This window comes from Phyllobates terribilis, unplaced genomic scaffold, assembly GCF_046119375.1.
Source record: "Phyllobates terribilis strain yellow unplaced genomic scaffold, ASM4611937v1 Scaffold_11__3_contigs__length_659146591, whole genome shotgun sequence".
NCBI classification, from domain to species: domain Eukaryota; kingdom Metazoa; phylum Chordata; class Amphibia; order Anura; family Dendrobatidae; genus Phyllobates; species Phyllobates terribilis.
In genome coordinates this window covers 479571553-479598868 of record NW_027362771.1, presented here as the reverse complement: position 1 = coordinate 479598868, position 27316 = coordinate 479571553, and the positions used below count along the sequence as shown (strand labels likewise).

General features: G+C 45.0%; 1 protein-coding gene across 1 annotated transcript; it reads right to left on the bottom strand.

The window, feature by feature from the left end:
• Nucleotides 1-1129: 1129 nt before the first annotated feature.
• On the bottom strand, nt 1130-27027 carry RAB11A (RAB11A, member RAS oncogene family). Its single transcript, XM_073653437.1, has 5 exons — nt 26844-27027; nt 15365-15560; nt 14753-14946; nt 6312-6392; nt 1130-1920 (listed from the first exon to the last, which is right to left on the bottom strand). The coding sequence occupies exons 1-5, from the start codon at nt 26881-26883 to the stop codon at nt 1781-1783; spliced, it is 651 nt and encodes a 216-aa protein (XP_073509538.1). The 5' UTR covers nt 26884-27027; the 3' UTR covers nt 1130-1780.
• Between the last annotated feature and the right edge of the window lie 289 nt (nt 27028-27316).

Genomic DNA, 27316 nt, shown 5'->3' with positions numbered 1-27316 from the left:
TATGGTTTTCGGTTTTAGAAAACCTACATGTAAAAAAGGTCTTTACTATAAATGGAGAGGAGTGCGCTTTATTAATCAGAACTACATCAAATCATCACAGATTACAGATGAACTGGGATGCTCAGAAACAGGGTGCAGCATGGTCAGTTGAGACTTTGTTTTTTTTAAATAAATGGTTTCTACTCCCTTTAAAGGTGTTAACAGCATTTCACCTGCCAACTCCCACTGATCCAGACAGTCCTATAAAGTAATTTAAGAGTAAAATGTTTTGTGTTTTTTTTTTTTTTTTTTAAATAATTGTGTCCAGCACGTTACGTTAACCAAGTTTCCAATTCACTTAATCAACTGATTTTGTTTTTTTTCTGGTCAAGAGTAACCATAAAGAAGCCTCTAAACCCCCGTTTTCCAGAGTATGTGCCTGGCTTCAATGTCTCAGTCTCTGGAGTATGGACTCTCTCTGTAGAGTGGAGGCACCTTAGGTATGTACTCACTCTCTAGCGAGATAGTGCAGTTACTTAGTCTTCTGCATTGTGACATCTGCCGCACACGTTTTACCCAAACCCCCAGTCCTCCCCTCTTTCTGTGGCGGCGCTCCTCATTGCGCCTATGGTGCCGAGGAGTACTACAAAAACAAACTCCATACGGCAACTAGAGAGGGGTGCTACAGGCCCATGGGAAGCGTGCTACGGCAGATATCACAATGCAGGAGACCAAGTGACTCTGTTAGAGAGCGAGTGCAGTCCTAAGGTGCCTCCCTCTACAAAGAAAATCCATACTCCAAGCACATAGAGATGGAGTATGGATGTTGAAGAACATATGAAGTCAGGCATCTAGACTGGAGAAAAACAGGTTTAGAGGCCACTTTATAATGATGTATCCAAAGCCATCGTTGGAGAACAAGAAGCAACCAAGGAAGCAGTGGGGGAATTTTTCACTTTCCATAATTGGCTGCGCTTAGGTCACCTTCTAAAAATTGCACAACCCCTTTAAATACAAAAATGTGTTTTTTTTCTATTCGAATGCAATTTACCCAGTAGCACCCAAGGTCCTGCACCCTCTCACCGCTAAGATGACCACTGAAGGATGTCTTATCCCAAACGTCTGCAGAGCATGAAGAGAAAAACGTGACTTAAGGTTTAACAGTATAAACACTTTATTACACATCACACCTGTTTTTTTCCATGTAGTTTCTATAGATCAAAACAGCAGTTCTAGCAATGAGTGACATACAAGTGACATTACCTATTACTAGATTAGAGTGAGAAAAAACAACCCATGAACAGAAAAAAGATCTGTTGAGTCACAAGGTGAAGGAGAATAAGCCTCCAGCAGACAACATGCTTTTATTTCATATATTATACAGACATATCTGAGTGGAGAGGAAGAAGAGGAGGATGGGGGGTTAGGAGAGACCTGGAATCATCTTATCTTTAGAGAAGAAAGGAGGAAGGCAGCAGAGCAAAGGGAGGGAGAAAGAGAAAGAATTAGATTGTTTCTTTAATATAGGAAGATGGAAAATCAAAAGAATTTAAGACATGTAAAAATCCAGATGGAATAGTAAAATTAAAGTTCTTACACACATACACTCAAAAAATATATTAACAAAAATAAAAGAAAAAAAAGGGGGAGGGAAAAAAAAAAAAAGAATTCAAAAGAGTCCAGTGCAGGACAGGGGGAATATACAGAGCCTGGCACCTCTACGGCTGGTCAGGTACAGAGCCTGGCCCCTCCAGAGCTGGACACAGGGATTCATAGCCTTGCACGTCGCAGGCAGCAGCCGTTATATGTTCTGACAGCATTGCATCTTTGGTTTATTTTCAGTGGTGGGTGGGACATGTATGGGAACTACGTTGTTACTGGGGGACATGTCATTCTCACGTCTGTCAGACATCTGCTTCTGGGACACAATGCGGTAAATCTCTGAAAAACAAGGAATAAACAAATATTAATGGAGTAAGAACAGCCACACAGTGTTTATATGGCATACAGAAGCGTCTGGCCAGGAGAACTTACAGGACAAGCAGGAGACATGGATGTCCTCACTAGAAGACTCATGGGGCTACTGTGGCTACAACAATGGTGGCCAAAAGTTTTGAGACCAACAGAAACGTTACTCAAGTAAAATTAAAAGCATTTTATACATTTTTACACTTTTATTTACAAATACATCAAGTTTATACAAAGACTCAATATTTCCCCTTATTTTTCAAGACTTCTGCATTTTGGCCTGGCAGCTGGGTATCAGCTTCTGGGACAGATCCGGACTGATGACCACTAGTGATGAGCGAACATGCTCATTTAACCCTTTAAACGAGCATGCTCGGGTACTCGCCGAGTAGTTTTGGCATGCTCGGCATTTCAGTTACAGCACCCGTGTCGCAGCTGTTACACATGTAGGGATTGCCTGTTTGTCAGGCAAGCCCTACATGCGTAACAGCCGCGACATATGCAGCCGCGGTGGCTGTAACTGAAATGCCGAGCACGCCAAAACTACTCGGCGAGTACCCGAGCGTGCTCATTTAAAGGGTTAAAAGAGCACGCTCGCTCATCACTAATGACCACCATTAGTGTCTCATATCACAACTTCTGCATTTTTGTTTGGCAACAGGTTCTCAATAGGATTGAGAGTTGGGGAATTTCCTGGCCATGGAGCCATAATATCAATGTTTTGTTCACAGAGCCACTTCATTATCACTTTTGCAGTTGAGTATGGTTCTCCATCACCGTATTGGTCCTGGATCTTGGAGAAGTTGCTTTTGGAGGATATTTAGATCCTATTCTGCATACATGACAGTGTTCTCAGCCAAAATTAATTGTGAATGAGCCCACTCCCTTGGAAAACCCCCCCGCCACACACAAACCCAATGGGCAGGTATCAATGCATCTGCACAGTGAGGTGAAGGCTAACCGGGTGTGAAAAAGGGCAGCAAAGAAGCCACTTCTCTCCAATAAAAACATCAAGCATAGACTGACTGCTGAGCCCGCATATTTTCAGGCACATGACAGCTGATCACATCAGCTGTCATGTGCCCCTGACAGCCATGAGTGGAATCGCGATCCACCCGAGGCTGTTAACATCTTAAATGCCGTTGTCAAACTATTGATAGCGGCATTTAACATGGCTGCGCCGGAAGCGCGTCACTAATCCCACCCATCGGCGCCTCTGTCGTCAATGGATCGGCATGACAACTGGGAGTCTGCAGTAGACCCCCGCGCTGGTCATTGCCCATCTGCTATGAGCGCCAGCCACTGAAGCCCTGCTATGTGTAGCACAGGCGATCAGAAGATCCCAGCTTCAAGTCTCCTAAGGAGACTATTGAAGCAAGTGAAAAAAGTAAAAATAAAAAAAAATATGTTTAAAAATATTAAAAAAATAAATTGTATACCCCCCTTTTTGCCCAACTCAAAATAAACCCCCCCCCCCAAAAAAAAATCAAAATACACAGCCTCTGCCCCCTCCCTGAAGTGAAGAGCCATCAGTGACGCTCATTTCAGGGGCGGTGCTGTTCCTGCGCTGCCCCCGAGTGCCTCCCTTGTGCAGTGTCTCCCTCAGTATCCGCTCTCTTGTCTGTATACATGAATAGTAATAAGCCGGCAGCAGCAAGGTGTCACTATAACCAGCATGCAGGAGACCAGTGTCATTGGTCTCTGCGGGGTATAATGTATGGTATAGAACAGATAACCTACCCCCTACCCCCAGAAGTGACCCCAATGTCCCTAAAAGGGGTTGTACACTACTCAGACAACCATTTCTTAATCCCCATGTTTCCCCCCAGTGAACTAATAACACTTATACTCAGCTCCGATGCAGGCGCTGTTCCAGCAGTGTCTGCACTGGCTCTCCCGGGGCTCTCTTGACATTATTTCACATGATCCCTGCAGCCAATAAGTGGCCGCTTCACTTTCTCCTCCTTCTGCGGTGAATCTGACATTCAGATGACAAAAGAACAGCTACAGCTCTAACTCTGGATGTCTGATTTGTCCAAAGGAGGAGAGAGTGACGCAGACGTTAGTTGTTATGTTGCAAGAGTCCTGCAGCCAACGTCACGCAAGCCTCGGGAGAGCCAGTGCCGACACAGCTGGAACAGCACCGGCACCGGAGGGGAGTATAGTTATTTTATAAGGGGGGAGATGGTAATTGAAAAGGGGTTGTCCGAGTAGTAGACAACCCCTGTAAGAAATTTATTTATTGGTGCATTCACAATTTTGACCCCAAAAGAGTCAAAAATATATGTGCATCAAAAGGCAAAAAGTGAACATTTAATTTTTTTTTTTACCCCCTGACACGGTGTGCTATAAATTACATATTAACTTTATTCTGTGGGTCTGTACGATTAACAAGATACCAAATTTCTAAAGTTTTATTTCTGTTTCACTATGTTTGCCCAACAAAAAGTCTGTACTGGTACCATTTTGTGGCATCTTTTGTGAGAAAAGGACACAAAAAAATAGCAATTCTGGCATTGTATTTTATAATAAACACTGGCGTCACTAGTGTGCTCACCTTATAGTTTGGCTCAATACAGACAATGATACCAAATAGGCACTGATTATTGTATCTTAATTTGTCACAAAGTTAACTAAAAAAAAAAAAAAGTGTAATGTTGTGGGTCACACATGATATTTTTTGGGGGATGTACTGTAATTTTAGTTTATATAAAGTTTTGGGCTAGTGATTTTTTTTATCGATTTTTATTCAATTTTACAGGGCAAAAGCTATATATATATATATATATATATTTTTTACATTTACACGAGAAAACTAAGTGACAAGCTACTTTCAGAATTCGGGTTGTTATAGGCAAAGACATAAAAAGGAATTTATTTTTATTTTTTAAATTCTTTTGAACTTTTTTTTTTTTTTTAAATTTGCTGCTGTGATGCATAGAAAAGCTAATCTTATATAGGGAGAGGAGGCGATCACACATCCCTCATCTGTTCCTGCAGTGTCTGCTCCTCCTTCACAATGACTGAAGTCAGGGGGGTGGAGGCGCACATTTTAACAGGCAGCATCACAGCTGCAGCAGCGATCTAGGGCTTGTTTTAAAGCAGAGTGTTGAGAGTGTGAGTTGCAGACGCATGCAGCTCTTGCTATAATCAAGGATATATCGGGCTGGGATATCAGAATCTCAGTTATAGGGCTCGTACAGACAAGTCAGACAAAACATGTTATTCTATGGGACTGTACACACAGCAGCATGCACTATTTGCATCCGTAAATCAGACTGCACTCAGCCATGCAAGTCAATGTGTTCGTCAAAAAAAAAAAAAAAAAATGGACTACAATCGGATGACATCTGAGCACAGTCCGATTTTCACAAAGTGACAGAATGGAGAAGATTGAAATTCCTCCCCACTTCCGAGAAAATCGGATCACACTATGGTCGCTCTGATCAGAGTGTGATTAGCATAATTGGCCCGATTTTCTCAGATAAAATACGGTCGTGTGACCCTAGCCTTAAAATGAGCACTGAGTCGCTGCTGAAGCTCAGATCCCAGGGTGAGATACAGCTTGTTAAAATGAGCCCCTTTACCCGCCCTCCTGACTTCAGTCAGTCTAAAGGAGAAGGAGAGCTGCGTGGTCAAAGAGAAACTGTCCCTGTGTAATATATGGCCATTGATGGACAGGACCCTAATCCAGTGACCATGTTGGTTGCCCATTGGACAAGATCAAGGCAACCCGCCTCCTACCCGCCAGAATCTCCTCCTCATTGCGGAGCGGTGCACGCACGACGCCACGCAGGACTTACTAATCAGAAGATGTATGCATCTCATAGTCCTTGGCTGCGAAGTTACCAACTTGCATCAGGAGAATAATGATGCCTGTAGTAAATCATCTTGAGCCAGTTACTATAGGATTTATGGAAGAATGAGATAAACATGGCAGAGCCAGTACAGCACATATATAATGACACCGCCATTGTGTACTTTGCTCTCATTATCCTATGGCCTTGGAAATATTGGCTTTTGGGGTTTCAGATACAGAAAGCTTATTACAACAAGGCATATGACACACATGCACCATAGAAGGTTATGACTGCAGCAGTACCGGACCCCCAACACCATACCCACGCCCTGCAATACTTCTCAAGGATGACACCTCATATTTCAGCCATACCTAAACACTGGACCCCAAACATTGCCATTATAGGAATAGGGAAATGTCCTTGGCCGACAACACAGGGGAAAGTGGTGTTCAAAGCCACCCAGTTATATATCAGTGGGACTACGGGAATAAAACCACTATTATTAGAGAACATAAAGACCTGTCACCACGTGACACTTATCAGTAATCCGCAGCCATTTCTCACCTGTCAGGATAGTCTGGAAAGCAGCCTCCACATTTGTAGAGTCCAGGGCTGAAGTCTCAATGAAGGACAAACCGTTCTTCTCTGTAACGAGATGTGAAGAGACATAAAACAAGGAGCTTCAACCATTGCATCCATACATGATTGCCACAATTAAAAGCGCCACACTGTGCACACCAGAGATATAAAAAAATAAATGGTGCAACAACTGTAAACGTGAGATTTACCGTCACTTTTATTACTCAAACATTTATCAAATTCTGCTTTAATGTCTAAACTGAGGAATAGGAAATATGAACATTATATTTTAGGGCATGACTAAGAATAAACAGATCTATAAAAGAGAAGGGACGGTAGTTCTTAATAAACGTTACATCACTTAGCCGTAGTATTACTCCTATCAGCTCCCCGGCTATACCCAGGAGACGGGGGCTCGGCATCTTCCTGCATCTCCAAGCTCTGAGGATGGATGTAAGCGATGTGCGAGTCTTCCTCCTCTGCCATCAGCACTTTCTGCCAATATGACTCATCAGCCGCCGACATTACTGCTTGCTGGCAGTTTCCATCATGTAAACCGATAGACATCAATATGGAAACCCCTATTTACAGGCTGCCTTGTTTTATGCTGAACGTGAAGGGTCACAATGATGCCCCCTCTGATCATATGCACGGCTGGGAGAAGCCGCAATGTCAGCACGGCCATATCTATGAAACCAGTCAGTACCAGCCACACGGCTGCTCACTATATACTGCGTGTTCTTCATTTACCTAGGTCACTGCTTGTACATCTGACTCTCTGCCAAGCATTTCTGGAGACTTACCAATGAAAATCATGAGAGATCACAGAGGAAAGGGAAAAAAGTCACAGCTATTCGGCCTTCCATATTTCCTCCATATACTAATGAATACAAGCGAATATAAAAATATATCTCTGTCTATCAGAGAATGTAGAATAGATTTATCAGTGAGGACCACCCTGCCATAATACTGCCCAAACACAAGTGCTAACATGTCTACTACTGCCATATGGTGTCTGAATAGCAGTAATATACAGTTACCAAACAGGGCTATATTGCTAAATGATAAAGGTTGCTCAAATAGGAGTGCTGTAAAAGAGGAATATATGAGCCGGACACCAGTCCCCAAAGAAAGAGGGAGGGGGCACGACTGTTGCCATTGGATTAAACTTCGATGCCATCAGGCAGACAAATTAAAAAAAGAGTAAAGGCCCCAATGCACATTAGACTTAAATTGGCAGAACCCACCGATAGACTAACTAATATGATTGGGGGCACCGGCCGGCTGATGATTGGGAGAGATGTCGATCACACGTCTGATTCTGGACTGCCTGTTGCATTGTTCTCCCTGAGTTAAGCCTCCGACCGGTGTCAGCCTGCAGCTTTCTCATAGAGGACACAGGAGCGCTCGGCCGTGTGAGTTCTCCTGTGTGTGGGACAGTCGGCAGAGATGGCTGTTGTCCCAACGATGAGCTGACAGCCGTATAGTGGGCATCGCAAGCTTTACAGATAAACGCCAAACCCCAGTAAGAATATCCCCCAATCAAAATCCAAGGGCTGTTCCAGTACTTTTAGGCTGTGTGTGCACGATCAGTATTTGCTTGTAGAAATTTCTGCAGCGTTTCTGCACCTCTTGGCAGCAAAAACGCTGCGGAAATACCACAGCGTTTTTTTCCAATGCATTGTATAGGAAAAACGCAGGCAAAACACAAAGAATGGACCTGCTGCTTATTTAAATGCACATGAAATTCTGTCAGGAATATTCCTGATCATGTGCACAGATCTTCCAAATGCTCATAGAAAATGCTGGGATAAGGATTACAATGTGTTTTTGGGGTAAATTCCACACAAATTAACTGCAGAAAAAAAAAGGACCTTGTGCACATACCCTAATACTGATGACATGTTCACAAGGCAGGTTACCAATATCATATCGGTAGGGGTCTTACACCCAGCACCCCCACCAATCAGCTATACTAAGTAGGGCTGTGGAGTCGGTGTCCATTTTGGTGGAGTCGGTATAAAATGGATCGACTCCTAAAATATATAATAAATTGGATTCATTAGTACAATGCTGGATGTGCTGTAAATGTTTTCATAAGAATTTGGGAAAGTTATGAAATGTCCTATAAATGTCTGTTCTGTTCCTGATGTAAGGATCTCGGCTTTTAGTTGAGATGAATCTGTGCTGCACTTTATGTACACGCTCAGTAGTGAGGCCGCGCTGTGGAGTTGGAAGTCAGGGAAAGTGAGGAGTCGGAGGTTTGGGTTACTGACGTCACAGCCCTGTGATCGCTGGTGGCTGCATGTTAGTTGCAGAGCTGAGCAACACAGCCCAGTCAGTCATGCAGTGGATGCTGCAGATCACTCCTAGTCATTTGAATAGGGGCAAATCTGCATTACCCAGCAGTGAGCACTACATAGTTTACAGAGCTGTGCTGTTCAGCTCTGCCACTGTAAATAGCTTATTCATAGGCCTGCCAATTCTTGGCCCCCCCCACGGATCTGATATTGATGTCCTATCCTGTGGATAAGCGATAAGTAAAGTTGGGCTAATCGATTTGTGGGACTCTGGTTAATTAGTCAGGTCAGCAGCCAGCCCAGCTAATCAAAAGCCACGCTGGGGATCCTAGAAGGTAAGAGATTTGTGAGCCTCCGGTCCAGCGGCAAAAAACTACTGACCTGGCTGATTAACCCAAGTCCCTTGAATAGATCCACCCAACTGCAGTAATCAGTATGAAAGCAGTGGAACAACCCTTTAAGACTTAGACACTATCAAAAGTAAAATGTTGGTCCCGCCAGCGATACTACATTTGGAATATTAAACCTCCTACAGCCGACCTCACGAGTCTCTGCTGCAACATCTCCACATGTCCCTTCCATTAAGCTCTATACCAGGCAAGGAATTATTCTGACCAACGCTTTATAGTCACCAAACTATCTCTTCTTATCTGCAGAAAGTCACATTTCCCATTCTCCAACACATTAACTGACCCAGGCAATGTGGAGACTGCCGCAGACCATTAAAATCCAAATCCTTGCCCAGTTTGCTTCTTGGTCTTACATAAAGTTTTCTTCTATTCTCAGTTCTCATCTGGATAAATACTTCAGTGCAATGTGAGGATGACTAGCAGTATGTTTTCCTCCTAGCAGCCATCTTATTGACTCCTAAAACTACATGTTCTGGACAAACTTCTCATTTTTCTTATATTAATATTTTGTCACAAGCTGTCAGATAACACACCTCATGTAGTTCACCCATTCATTCTCCCCCCGCTGCTCTCTCTGGATAGCTATAAGATCTTCACCACCCTAGCCTGGTGTTCCCTCATTTCCATACTAAGTAGGGATTCACTGCCCAATTTCTCACCTTGGGTGTAGTATGCCACTCCTCAAGCATTCTTAGGATACAAGAGCTGCAGAGACTTCATTCCTATCAGGAGAAGCTCATGGCAGGCATGTCACCCTGCAATTCATAGTAACTATGAGGCCCGGGCAGTTTGGGTGCCTAGTGACCTCAGCGCCATGGGCGTTGAAGTTGCATCTTAATTTCAGTGATCAGAGAACATCTTGACCTTAGGACGTTATATTTTATTTTACTATGGGCCTAAAAACTAAAAAAAGGCAGGTAGTTATTAACTGAGGCAACTACCTGCCTGTTGTACCTAGTACCAGCTCAGAGCGGTCACAGACCACTGCAACCAGCGATTCTGCTGCTCCACATCAACAGACCAGTTCTTCTTCGGGGCTGCCCTGTCGACAGGGTGTGACTTTCGACGACATGTTCATTGACAGCCGGTGTCCTGCAGCTAGGCAGCAGGGAGCTGGCTGTTAATCACCTTGACGTCGGCAGTCACATCCTGTCGACAGAGCGGAAGAGAAGCCGCTGCTCCGTCGACGTGGCGTTAGCTGAAGGCGCTGAATCGCTACACGAGCAGTCTGTGACCGCTGTGTGCCGGCAGAGATCTGCACTGAGCACAACAGGCAGGTAGGTAGCAACTACTTCCCTGTTAGTTCTTGGGCACATCGTTAAAAAAAAAAAACAGTCCCAGATAATTGCTTTAAGCAAATAACTTGCATATGTGGGAAATCAGATTTGGTCTCCACAGATCTAGGAGTCTATGTGTAATAGTGCTGGAAGAATGCTGATGTTCCAAACATACTTGAAAGTTCTCTCCAAAACGTACCAGAATAGCAGAAATGGTACCTGACTACCCCATCTATTATTCCAGGTGGTGCCAATCACCTGGAGACATGTTGCACACCTGTAGGACCTGCCTGCCTATGCAGAGTCTCTATAGATTTGTCTGTGCTCCCAGATGTACAGGCTACAACATAACATATGACTAAGGTGAGGACCTTTTTAAATTAAAGAGACTTAAAAAAGAACCCGACCGCAAACAATTACTTATGCATAGAAGAAAATCACTGAAAACTTCTCTAAGGTGACAATGTGACTCATGATAAATGAAAAACCAACTTCCAACTTGGCAGCCCGCCATGAAACATTTCTGACATTCTGGCCCCCACCCCCGGATAGAAAAAATCCCTCCACCTCAACACAGAAAACAGGTCTCAATATAATGGAGGAGTGCAAGACGACCCCTCTTCACAACCATATCTGCCTCTCTGGAGAGACCACCCTACAAGAGAAGCCCACCTCTCCCCCTTTCCAGTGTTACTCGCCAGTTTTTAGTTGGTCTTATTTAGAACCTTCATTCTTCTCTGACCACCTAAGGAATTCCTATAAGTCTCCTTGAAGAGCCGGCAATTTTCATATGTCTCATTTTTCCTGGTAACATAAGACCATTTACAATTATAAGCAATGGCTGCTACGTTGTCTCTCATTTGACAACTGCCCAGGTTTTTCTTTTAACATTTCTAAACTGCAATTTTATCAGAAAATTACCCATTTCTTAATTCTAGCTTTTGTGTTAAAAGTAATTTTTGAAAAATTTGGCAAGGTTTTTTTTTCCACATATCACACTATTAAATTTTGCAATTTTCACACTGGTACTTGGGGCTTTTTTAGACTTGGGAGACATGAAAAACACATGTACATTAGCCACAATGGTCAGAATGTGACTCCATCTTTTGTACCGGAGCATCTAATGAGAGTGTGCAAAGGTCACTAAAAAGGGAGGGGGAGCAGGGTCAGTTGTGCCATCGCCTATTGAGGTTGGTGGATCCTGTGTTATCAGCTGTGTATAGAGGCATTACTGGTCATCCTGCCTCTGATGATAAGGAGCCTGCTGAAAACTCTTCCTGAAAGGACAGGAAGTAGGAGTTTAAAAAAGCCCCAGTGGCCAGTGTGAAAACCGCAAGATTGCAATTTTGTTTTAATAGATTATGATATGGAAAAAAAAAATAGATTGCCCAATTTTTTTTAAAAACACATGTAACAATAAAATCTGATGTAAACCATAGGTCATTTTCTGATGATCGCTTCTCTTTAAAACTGAAAGAAGGTCAGGATGATATGATTGAGCCCTGTAGGTGGTGGACCTGTCAGATGTTTCTCCTGACAGTTTAGCCCAGCAGTTTACCACCCATATCTGCAATATACATGACACTTTAAGAAGCTCTTCTGTTAACTCCTCCTGGACCGGGAGCAATGGTATCAGGGCTCTTCTGTGGCATGCCTCAGGGGCCGTGAGACAGAAGAAAGGAGACATCATGGCTTCTAATCCAGCGCACACCATCGGAGTGTCTGACACTGGATCCACGCAGGTAACAGGTGAGCATTCAGCAATTTGTCACATCCACCACATGGTTGGCGCCTGCAGTTTTTGGAATGGCTGGACAATCATGAGGCCAACAGTGAAGAAAAGCCGACTATTTCCTTGCTTAGTGATGGGAAACTTTTCAGTGTCATTATCTGGCTATAGGTGTAAAATGCTAATGCCAAAACCTAACTTTGGGAAAATAGTAATACAGTAGTTTTCCTTGCAGTGGTGCACAGTATCTTCTGGACATTCCCAGCTTTCTGCAGAAGACCAGGAACATCTTGTAAGGAGACTCACAGCTAAATGCTGAGATATATGCGCTACCGTGACCTGGTCTGCACTGATGGAAGCTGGTAGTGATGAGTAACTGAAGAAATTAAGAGCCACAGGGAAAGGATCTGTAGGATTGCATCTTTCTGTAAATACACGTATAACTGACATAGTGACACTATACTGTTATAAGCATGGGCGTACCAAGCACAGTACCAGCAGCAGTATGGGGAGTACTACCTTTCACATACAAAACAAGCCCAAAGACCTAAACCCACATATAATATTTTATAGGGTAATTAGAATTTTTCTATTGTAAGTTAGGCTCCAGTTACACAAACCATATTGCAGTGCCGCTTCTTGCATTACTAATACTTCTGGAACTTGACAGACCCCAGACTTCGCAGATTTGTCAGTCTGTTGTTCTGCTGGGAAAAATTAAGCTCCATGCCCCCCATTTCCTAGAGTGCCAGAGTCTGCAGCGGAGCCATCGATGGCATAGATCATCACGTTAATATTGGTGGGGTCTGAAATATGGGACTCGCACCGATCCCGAGAATGCTTTATGCTGTGATTTTCTTTCTGACAATGTCAATCCCGGCCACCTGAAGAACTGCAGCCAGGTCAATTCACATTAATACCGCCATATTACAGTTCTTCTGCACAGGGGGGCAGTTGTGCAAGAAAACAGCTGCGAAGGGGGTCACAGGACTGAATTAGTGGTACAGCCTCTTCATGCTCTGGGACGGGGTTTAAAAGGTCAAACCTACGCCGATCAGGAAGTCATGACCTATCCAAACGACATAACATCACTTTATAAGATGGAAACGACTCTCTAAAAAGGGAAATACAGTGCAATCTGCCAATAGCATGCTAAAGTGCAGGAGGAGCTGAACAGCTTAATTATATCGTGCTGCGGGGTCCAGTGGGCTGAGCAGTGATTGACGACCTTTCCTGTGTTCGTGTACATGTAGAGATAGCTGTCAACCACCGATTAGAACCGTCCACGGGACTGCACAGAAATAGTAGGGATTTCATTACATAAAATACAAGTTAGGGCGCTGTCAGACAGCCGTATAAATCGGACCGAAGCGTGACAGCTGCCTTGAAATACCTGAAACTGTCAAACTTGGGCCAAGAGAGACGCCGCCCAGTCTGTGCTTTGTGGTCCGATTTTTACGGCCATCTGACGGCGCCCTTGAGTTTTTCACCACAAAACTATATATTCAATTTGCTCAGCTTCAGCTCTATAGCACGCTGCTGGCCGATTGCACTGCATTTCCAAGCTGTCAATTTCCCTTTCACTAGCAAATTTATTATATTATTTACTTTGTGCTAACCCTAATGCTACAGAGCTGCAATCAGAATTCTGCTGGTTGTCATTAACAGTGGTCATGTTTGTCAGACACATCATAGCAGTACAGCAATGTTCCCATAATGCAGAGGGCTAGTTTGGATTTCCAGTACCCGGAAACTGTTTAGTGACTTAGCTACACATATTATAAGGTAAAGATGATGGGGTTTTCTGCAAGCACTGATCCAGCAAGCAATGGAAGAAAATTTCAGCTCTGAAGCCTGCAAAACTGTCAATGCAAACGCAGACTGCAACGGAGGATCTAAACAGGATAAATAACGTAAAGGTGTTGTCAAGTAAGATAATGCTCAACCATTGCTGCATTCACTATCTAAGAGTCTGCTGGAAAAAACTGAGCGCTGGGCAATCACCTAGAGAATGAATGGAGCCGCAGTTGGACATGTGCACTGGCACTTCATTTTAATAGATAAAAGTACCCCATCTTGATCAGTACACGTCTCAGAGGTCAGATTCCCACCGTCTACAAGTGGTCATCTTTATCATGGATAGATAACTCCTTTTCTGCAGAACTGATATAACTACATATACATACTGCAATATGGAGCTTAAATATGCTCATCAAGAACTAAAAGGAAGCTTGTAAATGGCTGGGATTTACATTCTCTATAGTCTAGTACAAAGATCTTCTGTTGAAAAAATAAAATCAGAAACACGACCACATGTATGTCAAGAAGTAAGTGAAGCCACATGACATACATAAAACTGAATCTTCTGTATGCCTGATTTACATGGAGGCACTGAGCGCAGATCCTGAGCCTATAAATATATTATGTAAAATGTAAGCTATGCTGTGTAATTTTATAAGACGCTGGTGGTCTCTGCAGACATGGGACATATGAATGTACTGTAAGGGCCGATTAGTAATAGATGCGTGAAGTCACTGGACCCTATACTCACTATAGGAGAAGGGGTTTATATAGTCATAGGCGGAGGTGGTAAACCTAGAAATATAATTGATCATTACATGGCCACAAATACAGGATCCCAACTACAACCTCTCACATCATATCCTGATATGTTAGAAATACAATGGCATGACTAGATAACAAAAAGGACCTGCAAAAGCACGGGCTTCGTCAGTGGGCACAGCTCTCAGGTGACGCAGGTCGCTCTTGTTGCCCACCAGCATGATGACTATGTTGTTGTCTGCGTGGTCCCGCAACTCCTTTAGCCACCTTTCCACATTTTCGTAAGTGAGGTGCTTGGCAATATCATAGACCAGCAAAGCGCCGACAGCTCCTCGATAATACCTGTTGGGAGAAGATAACATGTCAGACACGGATGAAGGAAAAACCTAGAGAAGCAAGTTACATGATGCAAATCTGTGAACGTGAGAAAGTCTATAACGGTGTCCCTATATGTCCCTGCTTGGTAAAGAGGAGTAACATTAGTCGGGACGACCCGTTTTAGGGCAGCAGTTTCTTCCAAACTGAGCTGATGCCAACTAGCACAAACCCCAGTGTTCAGCGGCAATAAATGGAAATGTAGTATTACATGGCTTCAATTGAAGTCCAAGTACAGCCATGGAGACTTGCAATCTACAACATGAATTTCCATTAATATGATGGGGACAAGTTTTAATCTATTCCCTACAGCTGTTTCTAATACATAAGGAGACAGGTTTTACCCAACAGCAACCCTCCCTCCACTAACATATGGATGACTCACGCAGAGGTGATGGCGCGGTATCGCTCCTGTCCAGCTGTGTCCCAGATTTGAGCCTTTATTGTTTTCCCATCCACTTGGATGCTTCTTGTGGCGAACTCCACCCCGATGGTACTTTTACTCTCTAAGTTAAACTCATTGCGGGTGAATCGAGACAGCAGGTTACTTTTTCCAACTCCAGAATCTCCAATCAGCACCACTGTAGAGAAAAGGAAAACATGTCACCAAAACCTAATCTCCATACGACATTGGCTGGCATGGAGGTAGAGAATATTCACATTTATTTAATAACCTAAATTCCTAAAGGTAATGTTTTTTTTTTTTTTTCCTGGCCTCTAAACCAAACTGATATTTCCTGCTCTGTAGAGATGATTTTTCAGCAGTCATCTTATTATCATCACAGGCAGGAAAGCAATAAAAGGTAACACCTCTTTATACAGTAGATCACACAGGAACCAGCATTCACGATAGGTGATGGTAAAAGTTCCCCATCCTCCCTTACGACCCCTGCACAGATCATGCCTAGAATATACTCCTTCTAGAAGTCAATGAGTCTCCAGACTGCGGCTTTCTAGGACTCATGGCTTAAGGAATCAAAATCTCTTCTGTTAGCAGAAGCTCAGACACAATGTGCAGAGATACAATAAATCTTCTGAAACTCAACTGATAGTGTGACCTACTATGTAAGGGAACAGGAGCTGATCTGCAGCACTGGGCAGGGGCCGCTACGTATACACACTGCAGCTCCGTTTAATGTCTATATCCGGCCATCGCTGGTGTGAATAGCAGCTAATCAGTGGGGATACAGAGTTGCGCACTCCCAGTGGAGTGATAGATCATAAATATAATATAACAGCCCCTTTAAAGGGGTTTTCTGGTTTCAGAAAAGCAATGCCCTCAGTTTGCTTTAAAAAAACAAACAAAAAAAACAAAGTCATTACTCACCCTGCCCAGGTCCAGTGTTTGCAAATGCTCCCAGTGTCTGATGCTGTCTGCAGTGCCAACATCATATTGACAGCACTGTGGCCCATAAATGAGGTAAGCGGCTGTGCTGGAGTAGACGGCACAAGCACCTGAGATCACTGATTGGCTGCAGTGCTGTTGAAAAGATGTCAGTGGTGCAGACAATAAAAGACACTGGGAACAGCAGCTGAGACTTCACGCTGAAAACGGGATGGATAAGTAAAGCAGTCTGGATTTTTTTTTTTTTTGTAAAACAATTGTGCCCAGGAACCAACATTTTTGGAAACCAGAAAACCCCTTTAAAGGTTATGGAGTAAAATACAAAATGAGTAAGGCCCTATTCACAAATACATGTGTCTGCCCAGGAACCAGAGCTGTGGAGTCGGAATAAAGTGGACCAACTCCGACTCCTAAAATACACTGCTCAAAAAAATAAAAGGAACACTTAAACAGAATATAACTCTAACTTCTGTGCAATCCAACTGTCCACTTAGGAAGCAACACGGATTGACAATCAATTTCACATGCTGTTGTGCAAATGGAATAGACAATAGATGGAAATTATTGTCAATTATCAAGACACCCTCAAAGGAGTGGTTCTGCAGGTGGGGACCACAGACCACATCTCAGTACCAATGCTTTCTGGCTGATGTTTTGGTCACTTTTGAATGTTGGTTGTGCTTTCACACTCGTGGTAGCATGAGACGGACTCTACAATCCACAGAAGTTGCTCAGGTAGTGCAGCTCATCCAGGATGGCACATCAATGAGAGCTGTGACAAGAAGGTTTGCTGTGTCAGTCAGAGTCGTGTCCAGAGGCTGGAGGCGCTACCAGGAGACAGGTCAGTACACCAGGAGATGTGGAGGGGGCCGTAGGAGGACAACAACCCAGCAGCAGGACCGCTACTTCCGTCTTTGTGCAAGGAGGAACAGGACTAGCACTGCCAGAGCCCTGCAAAATGACCTCCAGCAGGTCACAAATGTGCATGTGTCTGCACAAACGGTTAGAAACCGACTCCATGAGGGTGGTATGAGGGCCCAACGTCCACAGATGGGGGTTGTGCTCACAGCCCAACACTGTGCAGGACGCTTGCCATTTGCCACAGAACACCAGGATTGGCAAAGACGCCACTGGCGCCCTGTGCTCTTCACAGATGAAAGCAGGTTCACACTGAGCACATGGGACAGACGTGACAGAGTCTGGAGACGCCGTGGAGAGCGATCTGCTGCCTGCAACATCCTTCAGCATGACCGGTTTGGCAGTGGGTCAGTAATGGTGTGGGGTGGCATTTCTTTGGAGGGCCGCACAGCCCTCCATGTGCTTGCCAGAGGTAGCCTGACTGCCATTAGGTACCGAGATGAGATCCTCAGACTCCTTGTGAGACCATATGCTGGTGCGGTTAGCCCTGGGTTCCTCCTAATGCAGGACAATGCCAGACCTCATGTGGCTGGAGTGTGTCAGCAGTTCCTGCAAGATGAAGGCATTGAAGCTATGGACTGGCCCGCCCGTTCCCCAGACCTGAATCCGATTATGTCCCAGATGTGCTCAATGTCTCGCTCCATCCACCAACGTCACGTTGCACCACAGACTGTCCAGGAGTTGGCGGACTCTCTAGTCCAGGTCTGGGAGGAGATCCCACAGGAGACCATCCGCAACCTCAATCGGGAGCATGGCTCAGGTGTTGTAGGGAGGTCATACAGGCACGTGGAGGCCACACAATACTGAGCCTCATTTTGACTTGTTTTATGGACATTACATCAAAGTTGGATCAGCCTGTAGAGTGTTTTTCCACTTTAATTTTGGGGGTGACTCCAAATCCAGGCCTCCATTGGTTAATAAATTTGATTTCCATTGATTTTTGTGTGATTTTGTTGTCCGCACATTCAACTTTGTGCAGAACAAAGTATTCAATGAGAATATTTCATTCATTCAGATCTAGGATGTGTTATTTGAGTGTTCCCTTTATTTTTTTGAGCAGTGCATATAACAACTTGGGTACAGTAGCACAATGCAGGATGTGCTGTAAATGTTTTCATAAGAATTTGGGAAAGTTATGAAATGTCCTATAAATGTCTGTTCTGTTCCTGATGTAAGGATCTCGGCTTTTAGTTGAGATGAATCTGTGCTGCACTTTATGTACACGCTCAGTAGTGAGGCCGCGCTGTGGAGTTGGAGTCAGGGAAACTGAGGAGTCGGAGGTTTGGCTTACTGAAGTCACAGCCCTGCCGGGAACAGAAAGTAATTGGCAAGTACCGTATTACTGTTTAAAAAAAATATTCAATGGGATCGGAATGCCCTTTAATAGGAGCTAGTAGGAGTCTAAAAAAAAAATCCAGAATACATTTCATAATCTCATCGTGCTACAGGACGTGTTACTTACCAGCAGGAGGGCTGTGGAGTCGGAGTCAGAGCCCATTTGGTGGAGTCTGTATAAAATGGACCAACTCCGACAATATAGAATAAATTGGGTACAGTAGTTCAATGCAGTTTGTGGGGAATATTTTTTTCATATGAATTTGGTAAAGTTATGAAATGTCCTATAAATGTCTGTCCTATTCCTGATCTAAGGGTCTAGACTTTTACCTGAGATGAATCTGTGCTACAGTAAATTTATCACTTTAAAAATGAGCCATGTATGAGGGAGTCGGAGTCGTGGAAATTGAATAGTCAGAGGTTTGGCTTGCCGACTCCACAGCCCTGCTTACCAGGCAGTTTGCTGTAGTTTTCATAAAATCAGTTTTATCAGAGATCCCTAGAGGACTAGTAAACCTGAAGCCATTAGCTGGTATAACTCCGTCCCCACCACTGATTGGCAGCTTTCTGCCTATGCACAGTGTACACAGAAAGCTGCCAATCAGTAGTGTGGGCGGAGTTATACACAGGTCAGCGTTCAGAGAACTGCTAGATCTGCAGCTGATAATATCAAAACTACAGCAAGCAGCCCAGTAAGTGATATACAACAAGAATCAGGGTTTCTGCCCCTACATCATGCCTCTGGCTGTCCGTATAAATCAGTTATAGGAATCCTGGTGCTGATTACAGGCAATGTACAGTAATCACATCTGCTCACATTCCAGCTGTGAGAACCTGAAGGAGGAGGAGTGGGAGCAGTTCTGCCCCGACGTGAATCATCATGGCTCACCTCTGTATCATTGACCATAAGTCATCACGTACACCCAGGAGCACCCGTCTGACAGGTCTCCCTGCTCCTGGGACACTTCCTACTCAGGTGACGTATGAAGGAGACCTGCCCTTCAGCAAGCCTGAATGCTTCTGAAGAGGGAGAGGCCAATGTCAGCCCATAGCACAGGGTTTAACCTTTACCTGGCGGGACACCGGCATGCAAAGCACAAACTGCCATAGACAAGTCCATTTAACACTGCCATTGTAATGACGAACACAAAGAGGCAGATCTACCTACCGGCAAAAGTGCGTCCCCATATGGATCCCAATAGGGACAATATCAGGGATGCAGTGTTGGTGCGCCTAGTGACAAAATATGTATGCCATCGTATACTGCTGAGAACATGTAGGACACAGCAGATCTGGTGCAGCGCTGTGCCCGGCTCTGCATAGCTGGTAATATTAGAGACATTTATCATGATTGGAAAGACATTTTGAGTAATATTTTGCAAACATCGGTCATAATACTGACAGCTTCCACATTGCACTGAACCCTGTGTCGCTGACAGTATTGATAAATCTGCCCTCAATGGTGTGATCCCTCGCCAGGTACATATACAGTATTATGCTACCCGCAGGTACTAGAAAAGCAGGAGCAATGGAAGAAATGCAGAAGATAAGCAGCTCTGCATATTTTGGGTTATCAGGGCAGATTTATGAGGAATTTTCATTCCAGTTTCCCTCCCCCAAACCAGGAAAGACTCAGGATAAAAGTATGCAGTAGCAGCAGACTTCTGTGCTGCAGGTTCCCACTATCCAACAAAGGATTGACTACAGGTCAGGAGCTAAACCTACAAATACAGCACAGGGCGAGCAAGGAGAAACGGTTAGGGTGCGGGAGCCCATAGCAGACATTCAAGCACGCCAGGACAAGTAAGTGCAGACATTCTGGAGGGAGCTCACTACTCTGCCCCTGGGGGTATCTCCTTATACTGCCCGCTCGGTACACCGCACTCAGACGTGTCATCCTGCCAAGAGAGACATTCCATGCAATAATGGGAGGAAGTCATGTTTGGAGAGCCTTGTACACGTAAACAGATTTCTCCTCCATAAAGAAGGTGTACAACAAAGCGGGACGTCCCAAATAAGCGTGGTACCACCGAGAACTCCCAGCTGCCATGAGACATCACCTTTGGCCTTAGCACTGGGTTTCACAAGTATTGTCCTGCAAAGCTTGTGAAGACTTCAGCCTGCAGGAGTGACGCAATATGCTGTGCACCAGAGACTGCAGTGACTTCACAGGGCGTGCTGCGTGATTCACCACATAGTAGCCGCCCTGCACTTTCCGATCAGCCCAGGGCTCTGGTCTCACCTTAACATACACACAATTTGCACCACATTCTAGATATTCATACTTTCAGGTCCATTTAGATGTGCCAGTTTCAGCCCACTGATGTGTGACGAGCGGGCCATGGCGGCACTGAGCGGGCCATGGCGGCACTGAGCGGGCCATGGCGGCACTGAGCGGGCCATGGCGGCACTGAGCGGGCCATGGCGGCACTGAGCGGGCCATGGCGGCACTGAGCGGGCCATGGCGGCACTCATTTACACAGACCCAAGAAAAGTCCCCATAGAGCATTCTATGCCGGCATAAAAGATCTAATCACCCGACAAACAGATGTCCGATACATTGGGAAGGAGCGTGCTTACAAAAACTCATACGATTCTTTGCGACCTTTGAACCAATAGTAAACAGCACATCCCTTAAACTAATCCACAAGTCCTCTACTGATTCTCTTCTTTCATATTTTAAAGGAAGTTGTGGCACAATCGTAATACATCAGTTAACTACAGAGGGGGTAACAGGAGGCTGATCACCGAGCGCCCCGCTGCTGTGGCCCTACCACTCAGGAGCTGGAATCCCTTGTTCCCTGCAAGAATGGAGCGGCACTGCACGTGCTCAGTCACCACTGCAGTCACACAGGGAACAAGGGTTTCTCATTCTCTTGATTTTTAAGTGTCACAGTAGCAGGTACTTCAATCAGACTCCTATCACCTATTCTGTGAGTTGGAGACTACGTGACACCCTGTATGTGCGAGCACCACTCCATAAAGATGGGAGACATGGGACCACCAGCAATCAGGCTGATCACATTTATTATAATTTTGGGACGATTCTTTAAAGAAGACCAGGTTAAAAGTGGTCGATATATGCCTTTTTATTCTCGCTGTTCCCGAGCATTCAGGTTTTTTTTTTAATTTTTTAAATCTGCCAGTTGTTTCCAGATATATAGGCATTTTCTATTAAGTGCTTTTTTTTCTTTTTTTTTTTTTATAGGAGGTCTTTACACAAAGGCGTTGTTCATAGGGTAATAATTCAGAGCAGCCTAAAGACACCCCTGATGATCCTATGAGCACCACCTCTTTGTAAAAAAAAAAAACACTGAAAAATTAAAAGGCCCATCTCTCTGAAACCTTATGGTGTATTTGACCCCCCCAAAAAAAATACCGGAACAAAATAAGAAAAAAACAAAAACACTTTTGACCTGGTGATAGATCCTCTTTATATTAACCATTTCTCCTGAAGGTAGGCAACAACTTAAGGCCTCCGCTATAGCTCGCTTGGGTGTTTTAACCAAGTGTTTGAGCCTCGAAAGCCAAATCCTTGCACCTACACTGTAGTACTAGTGCTGCACCCATCAGACAGACTCCAGGTCTCCACGGCTGTTCTGTATCAAGCCTTGTGTGGCCTGTGTAACAGAATCCGTCACCTCTCCTGACCTGTCTATCTGATTATATTAGTTACATTATGGGGACTGCAGTTATTTAGAGTATCTTTTCTTAAAACGCTTCTTCATTGAGCCGTTCCTCTGTTATTCCTCCTGGGTGTTACCAGCTGGGAGGTGTGTCCATACATCATCTGACACTCACTGTCCAATCAGTGCTGGCAGAGTTAGACACACCCCTTTGACACTCTTTTCTCCTAGGGGGAACAGCATAAGACCTATAAATGCTCCAGAATGGTTATATCATGGGCAGTGCAAGTATTTACTAAAATAGACAAGCCAGGAGAGGTGACAGATCCCTTTAAACATATGGCTAAAAATCTTAAAGAGGCAGTCTGGGGGGACCGACAAAGAAGCCTATTTCATGGGATAGGACATGAATAGGAGATTGGTGGGGGTGCGATTAGCTGAAATCCTCTGTCATGAATCTGTCATATCAGGGTCCCCTCTATGCCGCATCCCCCCTGCTCTCGTACCGGCCAGTGCAGCTCATGTGTCTCAGAGTACAATATAAGCCATGAAAAAGTCTCCCTGGACCAAGGGTCACTTCAATTACATTTCCAGGTGACTTTTCTGCCAACATAAATGTAGAAGTAAAATAAAAGCTCACAAGAAGCAGAAATATGGAAGGAAATGGTCACTGAAGTGTATCCTACACAACAATGATATGCAAACTGCAGCCGAAAGAACAAAACTCTGAAAGACAACCTACAATGTCACCAGCTAATACAGCAAACATGTAATATACAGAAACCCCAACTACACAGACAAAAGGAAGCCATCATAAGGGTCTGCCAAGGAATCACACGTCACTGGTGCCATCTTCACTGCTGGATCCACACCTATCAATGCTGACAAAGACGGTGCCAACCAGGTCCGCCGGTCCATGTAGTCACTCTCCTGTAAGGGTGAATTACAATTGTATTGCATAATACATAGTATGGGTGACCAACTAGTGATGTCTGCAAGCACCGGATCCTCTGTATGTTACCGCTATACGCAGGGTAGGACTCTCAGGTCCCCATTAGGATGAGCGCCCAGGCAGGCCGACTATATATTAGGCCCTATGAATAGTTTATGTTTAACCATCCCATGCACTGAAGGGGGTCAGCAGACATCAGGCATGGCATTAACAAGCCTAATGTATATGTATGTAACAGCAGACCTGGGAGGACTGCACAGGGGACACCGGACCCCCAGCTCGCCCCCCACACATTACCAGACATTCCTGACTCCTGAGAGGTCAAACTGTGCTCCGACTACTGACCCTGAACACAACTCGAAGTCCGTAACAGGCAAACTTCCCAGATCATTAATCAGCACCAGAGGTGATGGCGGCACACGGCACTGATACTGTGGGGCAGACGGTAGGACATTTACTCACTAACCAGGCAGTTAAAAGAACACCAGGTCTAATAGCCATGTTATTTATCGTCAGAGGCCTTCTATTCTCCCTGTTATCAGCCATTTCAGGCCAGGGAGAGGCTGACTGTGGTGTTATTGAAAAGGATTAGTAACAGGAAAGCAAGAACAATGTCGGCCCCCATGACCAGTACGTCATCTCCTGTGATTCCCCCTCTAGATACATTCATGTGCCAGTGATATCAGCAGCTCTTACTATAAGAAGCCACAGTCTTTGTGTTTGCAGCCCCTCTAAATCATCTAATGACAGGTAAAAGGTACATTATAGTTCAGCAAAAGATGTGCAGACCTTGGTCCAGAGCCATGTTAGTCCGCAGACAGTGGCCTGTGGCCTGCTCCTACCTGACGGGATGCCCGGCCCTGCTTCTGATTAGTAGCCCAAGCATTGTGCTGGGCCTACCAATCAGAAGAGACGCCGGGGACCCCGTCAGGTAGGAACAGAGCGCTGGTCCAGTGTCTGTGGACTAAGAATGTGGTTCTGGACCAAGGATCTGCAAATCTTTTTGCTCAACTATAGTACATTACATCAAAAAAGTTAATAATACAATGTGTAAAGTGCCATGGAATAAATGGCGCTATAAATAATAATAATAATAATGTGGGTCTATACTAATTAACGATGGGACAGCAAACTTGTGATTTTGCCAGAAAAGGATTTTAAGGAGCTAGAGATGACTGAATGTTAGGGTTGGTGCATTGGCTGTGTCAGGAACATGTGGCTGCAGAATGGGAGCCCAACCTCCCGGCATCTGCAGCCTGGCGAGACGTCACGTGTCATGCAGCAACGAAGAAGTCGGACAGGTAATCAAGAAGCGCTGCACATGCCAGGAGGTGGAAGGCTGTCCTCAGGGTGACCACAGATCACAGACATGGCCGGTGTGCCGGGTATTGAGAGTCGATTCTCTACTACGTGTTCCACTGGATGAAATCCATACATATGTATATGTACATGGGGATACACGATAGGTGTAGTAGTGATCATGGGGGCAGGTCTGTATCTGGACAATAAAGAACATAAATCAGCCTCACACAAACAAAAAACGGATGATAGCAGTGAACAGCAGGATTAAAAAAAAAATGTCTTGTTCAGCGTTTCAAAAGTAAAAGCCAAAACCAGGGACAAGAACTTGGCGCGATTTCAAAGTTTGAGTTGTACGGAAAACCAGGACAGGTCACAATACTTATTCATTAAGGAGTCGCTCACACTCCCCAATGAGTAATCCGTGTAGGAGCCAAGCTTGTGCCAAAATCACTCAGGTGACTGCTTTGCAACACGTCTGTCCACCATGGAGGACCTGCTGGGAAGAAGAAGAGCAGGGCGGCGGCCTCCTCTACAACATACTGACTTATGGTGCACCCCAGTATTTTACAGTACGCCGTGGGAGGGCGCTTTACCATAAAGTCAAAGAATGCCAATTACTCAGCCACTGATGCTGAGAGGGAATCTCTGGTCTGATGATCTGTTCATAATCAGACGCCAATTCCCATTCATTTCCTCTAAAAAATTAGGAAAAGGAATCTTCCAATTCAAAATTCCAAAGCAGGAAGTGGCACATATGAAACCTAAGAAAAACAACCCAGAGGATTACTGAAGATCACTCAAAAGATTCCGGCAGAAAGGAAACCGGATGGAAAGGTCGTAGGAAGTGAGAACATCGCCCGATACACACCAGTATGACGGCAGTGAACACACACTATCCACGGCTACATGTTGAGTACTAACCCCACCGAGCAAATGCTCAGAATGCCCGTACTGCTGTGTGCTGGAGAGCTGCAGGGTGCAAACTACTACTCTAGTGGAACTACAACTCCCAGCCATAGCTTGTAAGGCCTCACACTTGTGTTTCACATCAGATTGTTAATTCTTCACAGAACATGTACTCATTTATGGCGCTGTTCATGCGTCTGTTTTTTTGCAGACTGAGCGCCCACAAAAGAGAAAATTGTGATTTTGATCCGAGTTATAGATCACATTCACCGACATCTATAGGTTTGAGAGAGGGTGGGGGAGAAGATTGCCAACATGCCACGTGTGCTGTATCCCAATTATATCGGCTTTTTACTGTGTAGTCCGGATGCACGGAGCGAATGCGGGTCACCGGACCTCAAAAAGACAGCCTGGTATATGTCTAGGAAGCTGCTGAATTTGGGTCAGGAGACTAGTGGCCGCCACCATACACCACGGCCCGTACTCGGATGGCAAAACTCAGGTGTGAATCCCGTCTCAACAGATAGAAGGAGCTCAGCACACTTTTTATAGTATGTAAGAAAACCTGAAATATTATCAGTAAAAGTGGACACAAATCAAACACTGATGAAAATCTGACTCGGCCAGCAGCATCATCACCGCTGGAGAGCCACAGGTTGAAACCACCACCATAAAGTCAGGTGGTGGGTTTGCACTTTGACCACAGTGGAGAACCACAGGCCACACTGCTGCGGGTGAGAACGGGTTAAAAAGCGCTCTGTGAGGTTACATCAGAAGAGACTGCTCAACCTCAGAGATGAGAATCGGGGTCCTGACCACCGAACACCGTGTACACTGAGGTAGCAGAGCCGACATGGTACCTGATCCTGTATATCAGCAGATAATGCAGCAGGTCTACCTGAGGTCCTATGTAACACCGCATGTCCGAGGATCTGAGCTCAGCTACATCTGTATATTATAAGTGACATTATATATACACATGTATTATACAAGGCATATACGTGACATTATATACATGTATTATACATGTGTCCGTGTGTATATATATATCCTGCTGTATACTGTACATGAGTCCCTATATGTGTATATATAAAAATATAATATATATGTGCCCTGCTGTATACAGTGCATGTGTAATACATATATACACACAATGTGCCCTGCAGTATACAGTACATATGACCTATATATATATATATATATATATATATATAAAATGTGTGTGTGTATGCCCTGCTGTATGTGGTACATGTACCCTGCTGTGTGTGACACAGGCACAGCCCGGCTCCCCATCCCCCGGCCCTGCCGCCGCCGCCATCCTGCTCCTCCAGTCTCCTCTGTGCGGTGACAGTCGCCCCTCCTCTCGGCCCCTCCACGTTAGTCTATGTGTCCCCGCCGCCAGAGATCCGTCATCTGCACCCCATCTCCGCCGTCATTACAGCCCGTCTCCCCCACAGCTGCCCCCGTCCCCCGCTTCTACCTTTGAACAGATAGTCGTACTCGTCGTCCCGGGTTCCCATGCTGGCGCTTCGTGTAGTGCTCCGGATCTGCAGCTATCGGCTACAACCGACAAATCTCCAGGAAGCCCGGCTGTGACCGAACCCCTCCCTGAAACAGGAACAACGCTTCCGCCCAGTCCCAACCGGAAACAAGCATGCAGCACTTCCGGGTTCAATGGAGCAAACCGCCGCCATCTTTGTACACCCTGGTCGCGGGGCTATTTGCGGCTTTGTTCCGTTATCCCGGTTCTTGTTGCCGGTTTATTATGGAATACTGAGTTAGTTTATATCTGTAGTTTCTGAAATAAATCACTTAAAGTGGCTGCAAGGGCGGCGTAATAGAGCGCAGTGAGAGGCGCAAAATGGCGGCGCTTTGTTCTGCAGGGGGTGTTGCAGTATGGCGGGGTGTGGGCTGTCCGCTATGACACTGCGGGCACGGAAGGAAACACGAGCA

Coding starts and splice junctions, on each gene's coding strand:
- RAB11A (XM_073653437.1), bottom strand. CDS start 26,883: ATGGGAACCCGGGACGACGAGTACGACTATCTGTTCAAAG. Junction 14,947..15,364: donor TACCGCGCCATCACCTCTGC/GTGAGTCATCCA, acceptor TTCTCCCAACAG/GTATTATCGAGGAGCTGTCG. Junction 1,921..6,311: donor TTTCCAGACTATCCTGACAG/GTGAGAAATGGC, acceptor CTTGTTTTTCAG/AGATTTACCGCATTGTGTCC.